Source organism: Haliotis rubra, unplaced genomic scaffold, assembly GCF_003918875.1.
Source record: "Haliotis rubra isolate DU_JTF1 unplaced genomic scaffold, ASM391887v1 Scf209, whole genome shotgun sequence".
Classification (NCBI taxonomy): Eukaryota; Metazoa; Mollusca; class Gastropoda; order Lepetellida; family Haliotidae; genus Haliotis; species Haliotis rubra.
The window spans coordinates 770,344-783,145 of NW_025766103.1; the positions used below are offsets into that span (position 1 = coordinate 770,344).

General features: G+C 39.4%; 1 protein-coding gene across 3 annotated transcripts; it reads left to right on the plus strand.

Moving 5' to 3' along the window:
- Positions 1 to 2,283: 2,283 nt before the first annotated feature.
- Positions 2,284 to 7,246, plus strand: LOC124276423 (beta-porphyranase A-like). 3 transcript variants are annotated; one of them, XM_046712067.1, is made up of 4 exons: positions 2,284 to 2,324; positions 3,911 to 4,171; positions 5,108 to 5,246; positions 5,706 to 7,246. In XM_046712067.1, exons 1-4 carry the CDS (start codon positions 2,298 to 2,300, stop codon positions 7,199 to 7,201), a joined length of 1,923 nt encoding a protein of 640 aa, XP_046568023.1. In that variant the 5' UTR covers positions 2,284 to 2,297; the 3' UTR covers positions 7,202 to 7,246. The 3 variants fall into 3 exon arrangements, with proteins under 3 accessions (XP_046568023.1, XP_046568024.1, XP_046568025.1); XM_046712068.1 differs by having other exon boundaries at positions 2,292 to 2,309; XM_046712069.1 differs by lacking the exon at positions 2,284 to 2,324 and adding an exon at positions 3,653 to 3,684.
- Positions 7,247 to 12,802: the final 5,556 nt, after the last annotated feature.

Genomic DNA, 12,802 nt, shown 5'->3' on the forward strand with positions numbered 1-12,802 from the left:
CGAATGCATCTGAATCACACAATCTGAGTTATTGTTATTCTGAGGCGTGTTGCTGCAAAAGCTCATTATCAAAAGAAACAGAGCCACAAATCTCTGTACCTCAGCCAAATTTTTAAAACAGTATTCCAATAAAGTTTCAACTTCAGTGTAATGACTTTCTTCCACAGTACGTGAAAGAACCATTGCTGCAATATTTTTAAGTAAACGAAAAACCAAAATCGTTTATAAACCTTTACGCAAATGTTATGCATTCTGAGACTGGAGGTTCTTAACAAGGAGCATTTGTATGTAGGAGCAGTTTACTCAAATTCATTTCATGCATTAAATTTGTCTTAATGACTTCATTACCAGGCACATGCATGGCATAATTCCATGTTCACCAATCAAGCAGTAACTGAGGAAATGGACGAGAGCAACAAAGTTGGTAGGTTGTTGTTAAACGCCGCACTCAGCAGTATTCCAGCTATATGACGGCGGTCTGTAAATCATTGAGTCTGGACCAGACAATCCAGTCATCAACAGCATGAGCATTGATCTGCGCAATTGCGATACGATGACATGTGTCAACCAAGTCAGCGAGCCTGCCCATCCGATCCCGTTAGTCGACTCTTACAAGCATGGGTTGCTGAAGACCAATTCCAGCATGGATCTTCACGGGTTTAACAGATGAAGGTTCTGATACAACCAGCTTACTGTTATTGCCTATGTTTGAGTGACTCTAACAGTAACACAAGTTTTCAAGTTTATATCATTAAAACTTCTGTTCCTTGTTGCCAGTTCTAACCCGGATCTTCACCGGTCTAAACCAACAAAGGTCAGTGTCGCGAATACTGGGGATAAGAGGATCATTTACCATTTTATATTGACCCCAGAAAGAAGAGATGCCGTCTTTGTAGGTTTGAGGGTTCCTTGTTACCTCGTTGGTTGAATACTTAGCAGCATGTCACGTTCTGTTAAAAGAGCACAAAGTCAAACCCAAATTGTACGCGAAAAAGGGCAAGCAATTTGCTAAACTTGACAATTGTGTCAGATCTCCCTACAAGACTTCAGGAAAACCTCCAATCCGCCAAAGAGGGGATTTCTGCTGTGTGATGGGCCACTTAAAGCTAACATCCCTACTGGTCCCGAGTCCTACCTTTGCACTTTAAGCAGCCTCTCAAAGTGTCCTCTGTTTCTGCTCGACTGAAGAAGAAAGATAACATTTTGTGCATGTTCCTTGTTATGAAGACATATCATATTTCAAAATATTGCAGCTTAAAGACTAAACAATATTTCAAATTTTCAAATGATGTTTTAAGAAAAGTTCGTCTGAAGAACCACAAGACTGAGAATAACATTTGCGTGGATCATAATGGTTATAATATTTATAATTTGTACTCAGCATCGATGTCACGGAGGATTTTTGCCAAAATATTGTTTTCCTTTTTCTAAAGTATATGCTGAAATATTTCTCTCGCGAAGTATAGATGAGTGTCATTACATTATATTATGGTTGAAATTTTATTGGAATACGGTTTCATAGATTCGGCTGTTTTACAGAACGTTGTGGCTCTATTTGAGCTTTTTCAGCAACGGTGAGGTGAGGTGAGGTGAAATTGGGTTTTACGTCGTACTTGAGAATATTTCGCTCATATGACGACGTGCATGCGTGTGTATGTGTATGTGCGGCTGCTTGTACTAGCCCAGACTGAAGCTGGTTTTATAGTGCTAGCCCACTGAGATACCATGCCGCAGTGAAGCATGAATACCCCACTCAGACACAGCATACTGACTCCGAGCCGACATGTCCTTATTGTACCCATTAATGCCGAGCGCCAGACAGAGACCAACAAGTACCATATTTAAACGTCTTTTGGTATGACACGACCGGGGATCGAACCCGCGACCTTCCGTTCGTTTCAGCAACGGGATTACAGTGTGTATTTGGGTTTTACTTCTAAACTGGAAAAACCCTGAGTGACCCCCTTTTTCCCAAGGGTAGGATAAGCAAACACGATTTGTCTCACTTATACCATTACCTAACCTAAACATAAAACATAGTATTTTTGTGCAAAATGAGTTCAGACCTTCAGTTGACAAACTATTACAAAACATTATTTGGTGTGACAGTGTTCATGTATTGTAATATAATCCTTATTTGTCAGGGCGTAAGCATTTATCTCCAAGCTGTCCCATCACCACACCTTATGTTCTTATCTTGCACATGCACTTTAGGAATTTAAGTGTTAAGGTCAATGTCAGATGCCATGAAATCTAACTATAAGGCTCTCGCTACTCTTGCACATGAGCAGTCGAACATGGACCGTCTCGTGAGTATGACTTATGTATGTAATATTCACGTACAACTGAATAATGCAAGTTTGTCAAGAACTACTGGGTTTACATGAAGGAAATGCAATGTTACTTTTGGATTTAACGGGTTTTTTGTTGTCCATTTTTCCTGAGGTATGTAAGTTAACATTAAATATGCACAGACTTATATTTATGTGCGTGTATGTGTGTGTGAGCAAAACAATACAAGATTTTAAATTTTCTATATTTTATATTTCCTGATATATATATATATATATATGTATGTATGCATAACAGGGTTAAGCAGGGTTAGGAGTAGGATGCTTGGTGTTAGTCGGGGCTTAACATGTTGCACCAGGTAAGCAGGTTATGTATGTCGAGATAAATGGTTTGTGATTTCTGACTTGCCGTCGTCGGTACTAGGGGTCGTAGAACTTAAGGATTTTTCACAGTGGTCTGTATCCAACTTGGCCATCCAGAGTACCGATCAAGTCGCTGGCTCGTCATCATGGTGCTTTTGAAGACATTGTATTGTAAAATATGGTGTAGTAATGATATCTATCGGTATTAAAAGACTGAACTGAGGCCAGTCATGACATGAACTCAGTAAAGAGTAATCAGCCCTGTGGAAATGCTTCCAATATAAGTTGTATGCTTCTCTCGAGGGTAATACGGTCTGATGTACGCCTGTTTGTACAAGTGTTCCCCGAGCCGGTAGGCGTACATCAGACCGTATTACCAGAGGGAGAGGCATACAGCTTATTTATCTAACCACCATGTTAAATGTACAAAATATCATTTTATTTTATTTGGAAGATCGCTACCGACTATAGGACATGTAAACAAAATGGCGTCTACCTCTCGACTGGATTTTTAAAATCAGTGAAACATATTCTGACAAGCTTAAAACTGCTATAAAAAAGGTTAATTATGTTTAAGTTTAATATATAAAATAGTTTAAATAATGCAGTGAAAGTCGGTGAAATAAATGTCTACATAGTGAACTCAATAACAGCTAATCGAACGTTTTTCAAACTCCGGGTACATGCATGCGTGATATTATGACTTCATACGATTGTTAGCGATACAGCTGAGAGTTTGCAGCGGGTAATATTTTTTCCAGTTGACACTCTCCTTGGAGGGGTGACATGACACGGAAACTTGTTAAAGCGTCATTCACCAATGGAATTAAAGTATATTACATGACTGACTGCCTGACTGAGTTTGGTTTTACGCCGCTTTTAGCAATATTCCAGCAACACCACGGCGGGGGACACCAGAAACGGGCTTCACATATTGTACCCCTGTGGGGATTCGAACCCGGGTCTTCGGCGTGACGAGCCAACGCTTTAACCACTGGGCTACCCACCGGTCCCAGTATATTACATGAAGGTAAGATGATAGCACGTACTGTACACACACACACACACACACACACACACACACACACACAGAGATATATATATATATATATATATATATATATATATATATATATATATATATATATATATATATATATATATAGTCTGTCTGTCATCCCATCATGTTAAACATTGTAATGACATGAAATCAGCTCAACATGAAATAAATCATTTTATTTTGGTATCTATTTCAGGAAATGAAATGGACACAGGTCTTTTTCTCTCTGAGTCTGACATTAAGTGGTGTCTACTCTAAAGGTGTTGTATACAGTGACACTACTGTGACGATCCATCCCCAGTGGTTGGCTCAAGGAGGCAACGCTAGCTACGACAATAATAGGTGCAACAAGCACTTTGGTCTGGATCAAACAAACCTCATTCCAAACTGTCGGAGGCTTCGGACTGATAGTGGGCGCTTTCCAGGCCCTGAAAATACAAGTTACCTCATTAAAAAAGTAAGTACTTTTTCTTGTTTGTTTTCTTTTATTGACTGGCGCCTGACTTAGCGACATTCCAGCAATTTTATATGACGGCCGTCTGTAAAAACTCGTGTCTGGACCAGACAACTGATATGATGATCATCGATCTATGCAACTGGAATGCGATACGAGCATCAACAAAGTCAGCGGTGCTGTAATTCATCTTTTTTGAAACTGCAGTTTGAACCCGAATCGTCACGTGTCACTTGCGAATTCCTGATGAATATTGCCAAGTATTACCTGAAGTAAAATCTGTCACAAGTACTGTTCAAAGAAATATTTGATACCATCAATTTCTAAGGTCAATGATGGTAATGTAATGTATCTTCACCGTAACCGTTACACGAATTTGTTGACCCTTCGGTGAAACTCTTTAGTCACGATATGGCTGAAATATTGCCGATGTCTCTGTGTGATCTTCTGTAAAAAGATATTTTAAGTATTTCGGGCACTCATTCAGAGAACAATGGGATTGGGCAAATAAAAGCGTCAATATTGACAAAACATGCTACACTAGAAATGAAAAGAAATATTTGAAATATGGATAGATGGAAATTTGAACTATAGTTTTGAACGCCATTAATTTCAAACTTCTCGTACTTTTCCATTTACATTAAATCACTCCTTTCTGCCATGCTGCGTTACCCGTATAAACGTGTAAGAGCGAGACTGGCTGACTGAGTATGTTTTTAAGCCGCTTTTAGCAATATTACAGCAGTATCACGTCGGGGGACACCACAAATGGACGTTACACATTGTACCCATGTGACGAGCGAACGCTTCAACCACTAGGCTACCCCACCGCCCGATAAGAGTGAGAGTAAACTTCACGCTAATAAGCAATGACAAATATTTACAAAATGCCACTAAGTTGAATACAATGCAATAATCTTACAAACATATGGATTGCAGTGGCCAGAAGATCCAAACCGTAGTGGCTACCCTGATCCCAACTACCTGAGGAATGTCAGCAGAGAGCAGGAACTGTGCCCTGGTTACCTAGAGAACATCAACACTGGTTATGAGAACGACATGATCATGGTGGCAGGTGGTAAGAAGTTTCGAGATAGTGACTCTGTAGCCATGGTGGAACACCTCAAAACTCAAGTGGCTAAGGCTCTGTTATTGTGTCATATTCTGTTTGTTCTCTCGACGTCTAAGTAGCAGGTATCTTTGGGCCAATACCAGCTATCATTATTGTGCCCAAAACACGTTTCTCCATTGGTTCTCATTGATTCCTGCTCGAGTACAACATTACTTATTTAGTCTTAACGTTTTGATATTTCAAGTGGTTTCAAAAGCGTTTCATTTCAAATTTATAACAAAATCATTCCAGCTCTTATGCTGTTGGCAGTTCTGTCCTATCCGAGATGGATAGACACATCTGAACATTTCCCAAATCATAAAATTTTACGTTTTAAGTTTTTCAGTGATTTTCCACTGTTTAATTTCCACGTATTTTAACACCAAATTCGTTTGTGTATCTGTCTTACTCTATTCCTATTGACAGCTCTTGAATACCCGAGTTGGGTAGACACATCTGAACATGATGGTCATTTCCCAAACAATGTCGATGTTGCTGCAGAGTTCATGATGTTGTTGATGCAAGGAGTGTATGATTGCACCAAAGGACGTATACCGCCCTACCTTGAGCCCATAAACGAACCGAGTTATGAATGGGCTATCCTGAATTTCACGACTATTACCACCTTTCACAAATTAGTTGCGGAGAAACTCCATGCCAGATTTAATATCAGGGTGGCTGGTCCTACAATACGCAGTTATATCATGTATGCAGATTTAAACGACTTTTCATACTGGGACAAAGTGGCAGATTTCATGGATGGGACTTTAGGCTACATAGATGTATTTTCTTTCCATGCATATAACAACCTCGTTGTTTCGGGAAGATCTCACAATTTTACTGGAGCAAATGAAGCACGTCTGGTAGCATTTATAGACCTGGTTGAAAACTATGCCTCTCAGAAGACTGGAAAGATGATCCCCCTTGTTATCAGTGAATATGGACGTGACGGCGTCAGTGGACTTGACAAATATGCCCCATCACCTATAATTGACTTTTCAACAATCTACCAGTCTAATGGCCACAAATTTACTCAACTGGGTCTGAGGGAATACATTGACAGAGCGGTGGTGTTTCTTGAAGCCAGTGAAGAAAGGCCAGGACGTTACAGTCTCAACTATTCACTTTTCTCACCTGATGGAAAACCCACCCGTATTGTTGACTTTTTCGAGTTTTGGTACAAATTCAGGTCAGGCTTTTCCTTTATCAAAACTACCAGCCAGTATGATGGAAAGGAACGAACAGTGTCACCATTAGCAATGTCAAGTTCATCGACGAACGAAACCGTCATTCTCTTGCACAGCTATTCTCGGAGGTCACAGGCAGTCAAGCTTGTCTTCCAAGGAGACTGGATCAAACCAACAACTGGCCAAGCTACTTGCACCACCATCAAAGACGACTGGTTCCCAGTCATCACCTTCAACGAAACCATCGACATCCAGAAGACACAAGGAACTGTTGAACTTCCTCCTGAAGCAACATGTCACTTTACATTCAACACCCCTTCAAACAAACTTCCTTCATTCACTATCAACGAAACCACATTTTACGGAGCGGACACTCTTATACCAATCAAGGGCAATGTTGTCTCGACAGTGATATCACTACCAAATGGCCAGTATGACAGTGCAAGACTGAGAGTTTCAACCAGTTGGCTGATCAATGAAACAAACAGTGTATCATATCTTACCTTTAATCTCCACCGCCTTGACTCTTTCATTAAACTGTATGATTCTGACAAGTTTAATCCTGCCAGCAATACGTATTGGAATGTTTGGGAGTTTGAAGCCCCCGTAACTGTGTTTGTCCCGGGGCCGAACCAGGTACAGGTTCACCTCTCTAACAGCATGGGAACGGGATATGTTTCTTCTGTTGCTCTTGTCACAGGGAAGCTGGTTCCATCTGACTTATGGTCATTGTAAAGATAATAATTCATCAAAGGTAAATCATTAAAAATTTTCTATCAATGCGTGTTTCAATCTTTGCCATCATGTTCCCTGACGATAAATACAGTCTATTTTTAAGGAGAGGAACTTTTATCCTGAGCTTGAAGGCTAATATTACCAGCATGTCGTTGTAAAGGGGTATAGAGTTTCATTTTAGAGGACAGTCATATACAAGCACGCATGCATCCACACACACAACCACACAAATATAGAAGAAGAAGAAGAAGAAGAAGAAGAAGAAGAAGAAGAAGAAGAAGAAGAAGAAGAAGAAGAAGAAGAAGAAGAAGAAGGGTTTATTTTGTATAAAGGCCATACGACCCATCGTACAAGGTGGTACAATAGTGATTTTGGTTACCATTTTCATACAACAACGCTAACAGGAGCAGAATAAACATGTTCTAAGAACTTGACAAAATTATTTATGATATTATTGTCGGATGATGTACATATGCTGCGGAGTGAATAATAATATCCATGGACCGTTTTCGGAATGTAACGCCGACGCATATCCTCATAGCGTTTACAAATATAGACAATATGGATTTCATCCTCAATACTTTTACAGTGTTTACATAATACAATATCATCATTGCAGGAGGCAGTACCTCTTCTAATATATTTGATACCTAGTGCATTACACCCTGATCTAAATAATGTGAACAGACGCTTGCACTTATTACTTATGTTCAATGATAAATATTTTTCACAGGTCAACAGAGATTTATGGGACTTATAGAAAGACAGCGAAGGAACATCTAGGGACAAATGCCACTCTTGCATAGAGCAGTTGTTAATTCTTTCAGTAAACATATATAAAAACATTTTCGTATCACCGACATCTTGTGAAATCCAAGCTGTACCAAAGCCAAGATAAAATAACAAATCACTGACATGCCGAGCCCATGTGGGACGTTTCCTGAAATCAACAGATAATAAAAAAGTATAACATTGATATGGATATCTACTTTGATGCATTCTTAATAATCTTAGCCAGTATTTAATACATTTGACATAATAAACATTGCTTAAGGGTGCCCTCCCACATTCCCCATATGCAACAGCATTAGATGATCTGTAACTAATCTGAAGTAAAATTTGCAAAATTTTCGATGGACAATTTCAATACTTTCTCTCTTTTAAAAACCCCATATCTCAGCACCATATGTTAGAATTGGTACAATCTTTTTATCAAAATATAAAATCCTTCTGAGAGTGACATATCATATCGTCTTATAAATGACTTGATCGGCCACAGTGCCTTATTAGCTTGATCAGATAATGTTTTACATGCCCTAGTCCAAATCAATTTGGGAGTTAACATAAGTCCTAGATATTTATAAATATTAACAGTGTCCATTCGAATGCAATTATAGAACCATTTTTCGTGTTTGGACAAGGGTCCGCCCATTTTAAAACAATTATTTTACTTTTTATCCGTATTAATATCCATGCCCCATTTGTGGGAATACATATGTGGGGCGTCGAAGGCGGCGCTGTAATCTAACAACAGTATCAGCTATCAAAACCAAATCATCTGCAAATAACAGAGCAATAATATTCAACATATTTTCGGAGATAAATATACCATCATCAAACTTGTTTTCTAAAGGTCAATATAAGCTCATTAATATATAAAGAAAATAATACCGGACTAAGGACACAGCCTTGCCGGAACCCCACAGGTGCTATCAAAATATTCAGTTAATTTCTTACCATTCTCATAGGTTACAGTGGCCTTGACATTGGTACACATATTTTTAATCAACTTAAAAAATTCCATGGATCCCATTTTGCAAAAGAACATACAGTAATTTAAAAGCCTATTCACCATGTCAAAGGCCTTGCGAAAAATCTATGAATGCAATATATATCTTCCCATTTTACGTGTTAAATACTTCTGAATGATTGTCTGGAGAATAAAGATACTGTCCACAGTCGAATGGTCTGTCTTAAATCCACCCTGATATTCTCCAATTATCTCACGAAGTTGCAAAAAGTACTCCAATCTTTTGTTTAGAACCGAAACAAAAATTTTGCTCATTACATTCAGAAGCGAGATCCCCCTATAATTATTCGGGTCAGATCTACTACCTTTCTTATGTAGTGGGATAATAATGCCAGTTGACCAGGAATTTGGCCACAAGCCGGATGAGAGTATCTTGTTGAACAGTAATACTAAATAGGGAACTATCATATGTTCAGAAACTTTGAATGTCATACCAGATTTGATATTCTGCACACTGTTTGTCTCCTGATGCCCACCACTGAAATATCGACCTGGAAACGTAGATGCAGATTTTGTAAGATAGTACTGCTTGTGTTATTGCTTATGTATGTTTAGTAACATTGATTTATAGCAGTTTGTGTTTTATCTTTGATTATATAAATCTATAGATTTATAAACTCAGATTCTTTGTAAAGTGGGTTAATTTAGTGTCGCTTTCATTTATTTACCAAGAGGTAATTTCGAATTCTGGCCCAGTGCCCGGGTGTCTGTATAGTAGACTGACGTAATATTGCTGACGTCACTTACTTACTCAACGAGTGGTATTTAGTACCCCTTAATTCTCTAAACAATTATCTTGATCACTGGATTGTCTGGTCCAGACTCGATTATTTACAGACCGCCGCCATATAGCTGGAATATTGTTGAATGCGGCGTAAAACTAAACTCACGCACTCACTAAACAATTATCGGAGAACTGGCATAATTAGTTGTCACCGTGACAATTTAACTAAAATGATAGGGCGTAATGCTCGATTGCTGGTCATCACTGACCCAGGGTTAAAACACATCTGATGATATAATTCACATGTGTGTTTTTAGTCGAACTTGAATATTGACAGCTCAACGTCAAAATGGAATATTACAGGCTGCTGTGGGAAAGATCAAACAAGTGAACTGCAAACACTGGCCCAGATTGATGGAAAATTATTGTAAGTTTGCGTCGCAAAAGCGGAGATAGTAAATCACTTGTGAGAAGCAAATTCTGGACGAACGTGAAACTGGAAGGTCACCAGTTAGTAAAACGCATATGTTAGGCGAATTGTGCTACTTTAGGTCATGTGTTGAACATAATCTACACTGACTGAGTGTGGAACGAGTTTGGCCCAAGCGAGTTGCATATGTAGAAAAAGGTCGTAGGGTGTTGTGCAGAAGTTCAGAAGCAAGGAAGCTACACCAGGCTTCCTATAGGATGTGATAACATGCAAAACATACCTTGCACCAGGCTGGGATATGATAACATGCAAAAGATATGATAACATGCAATGACATCTTTCACTACGCTGGGAAATAAGGCACCTCGCACCATACTGGGATCATATGATAACATGCAAAAGATATGATAACATGCTAAGACAATTTACACTACGCTAAGAACTAGGGCACCTTCCACCAGGCTGGATTATGATAACATGCAAAGATATGATAACATGCAAAGAAACCTTACACAACGCTGGGAAATAAGGCACCTTGCACCACGCTGGGATATGATAAGATGCAAAAGATTTGATAACATGGAACGACACCTTACAGTACGCTGGGAAATAAAGCACCTTGCGCCACGCTGGGATATGATAACATGCGACAGATATGATAACATGCAAAGACACCTTGCACAGGGTGGCATAAGACTGAACTTACACCGTACTGGGATAAGATAACATGCAGGTTTACAGGTGATGTACTAACGACTGTGACAATAAAAACTAGTAAAACGTGTTCGTATGGAGAGTGGCTTGTGAAACAAGCACAAAGGATGGATGGTAGTAATAACTGCTTACCATGGCACACACCATTACTGTAGTCATTGTAGTTCAGGTTCATCGGCTCCTTACCTCTTGCCCATTTCTGAATAGAGGTCAGACCTTTACAATCACAGGTTGCACCAAACAATCTCCTTCTTATGTGTTATCTTCCTTCAGCAAGACCCGTGAAGGTCCAGGTTAGAATATTGATCTTCAGTGTGGACGATCTAACCACTACACCACGGAAGCGGTCGGTTCGTTTGAGAGCACACGCACGCACGTTTGACGCCAGTATAGAATCGAGTCTGGACTAGAGAATTCAGTGATCTGAGGTATGATGACGTGCGTCAACTAAGTCAAAGTGCATGACAACCCAATCGCGCCTCTTGCAACAACGATGGGATGCTGAAGATCAATTCTAACCCGGATCTTAAGGAGTGTGTGTCGAGTTACAACCGTGGCCGTCACGTACTCACGCTTTTGCCAGTGCCTCTGTATTTTCGACATCTACGATTTTGCACAAAAGACTCATACAGTCTCTTAAAACGCCCCACACCAAAAAGAACCACCTCACCAGACATATTGATGAAATTACATAAAGACCATCCTTTTTCCAAAGTGACTACTGATACTTGTATAAGTAACAAACACAAAACATTGTGATTAACTTACCAATTGTGTCCTAAAATTAGCTAAGTTTACTAATTAATAAAGATCACTACGCCTGTATCACTAGGAACATAAGGTTAGAAACGGATTCGGGATTAGGCATTGGGGACAAAAAAATCAGATTCCGGATTCGAATCCCCAATCCGGAATCCGGTTCTAACTTCATGCTGCTGTATCACTAGGGCTTTACAGAACATAGTGGCAGTACAAATTCAGAGGCGATATAATGCAAGTGCTGTGTTTGTTGCAATAAAGACAGTGATGGTGATATTCACCTCAGCAACAGTAACTGAAGTAGCAAGAGAGGCCTAAGCAGAGTATCCAGTATGTATGAACGTCACACAGTGCTAGTCTTCTTGCAACTTGGGATGGACATGCGATGAAAGACAACACCTAACTCCCCTTTCTTAAGCCAAAATGGAGAATTAATGCAATACTTTTTGATGCCGCAGTACTTTTGAGACCTTTCTGTTTAAATCTAGTGTAAGTCTAAATATAGCGCACCACAGTCACTTACTGAACCAACATATACATTGAATTTCAATTTGGAACATTGTTACACGATGACACAGACACATAACAATGATAAAGCTGAAGTTGGAAGTGGGCACGAGATTACACAATTATGCTTTCACTCGACATTTCAGATTTACAGCACATACAGCAGTTTGTTGTCACCAGTGTTTAAAGGAATCATGGACAAAATATGTTTGAGTAACTGGAATAACACATCTTAAACCCATTCGAACACTCGATATATGGAATAATGTGCATACATAATTCGAGCTCGAGTGTATGTCTGAGTGGTTACAATCAAATGGTTCCAGTGACTGTGTGGAATCAGCCAACGGCCGACATCGTAGCATATATCCTGTCTAGGCTCTTTTACTTAGAAGTGGGTGTGAAATTGAATAAAATAACATCCACTCTTCTATATGTTTTCGCAGGTGATGTCTCACCGAAATTCTTCATCTATGTTACATGGTTATGTCTTGGCTAGAAGCCAGTCTGGTCGTCACGACTATCATGTAACCATATAAGTGGATTGTTAGTGTTTCATTCCACGCAAACGAAAATTTAAATCCTTCATCTGCTGACGATTTAATTGAACATTGAGTGATACTCTCTGACATACACTTCAGTTACGCCGCCATAAAG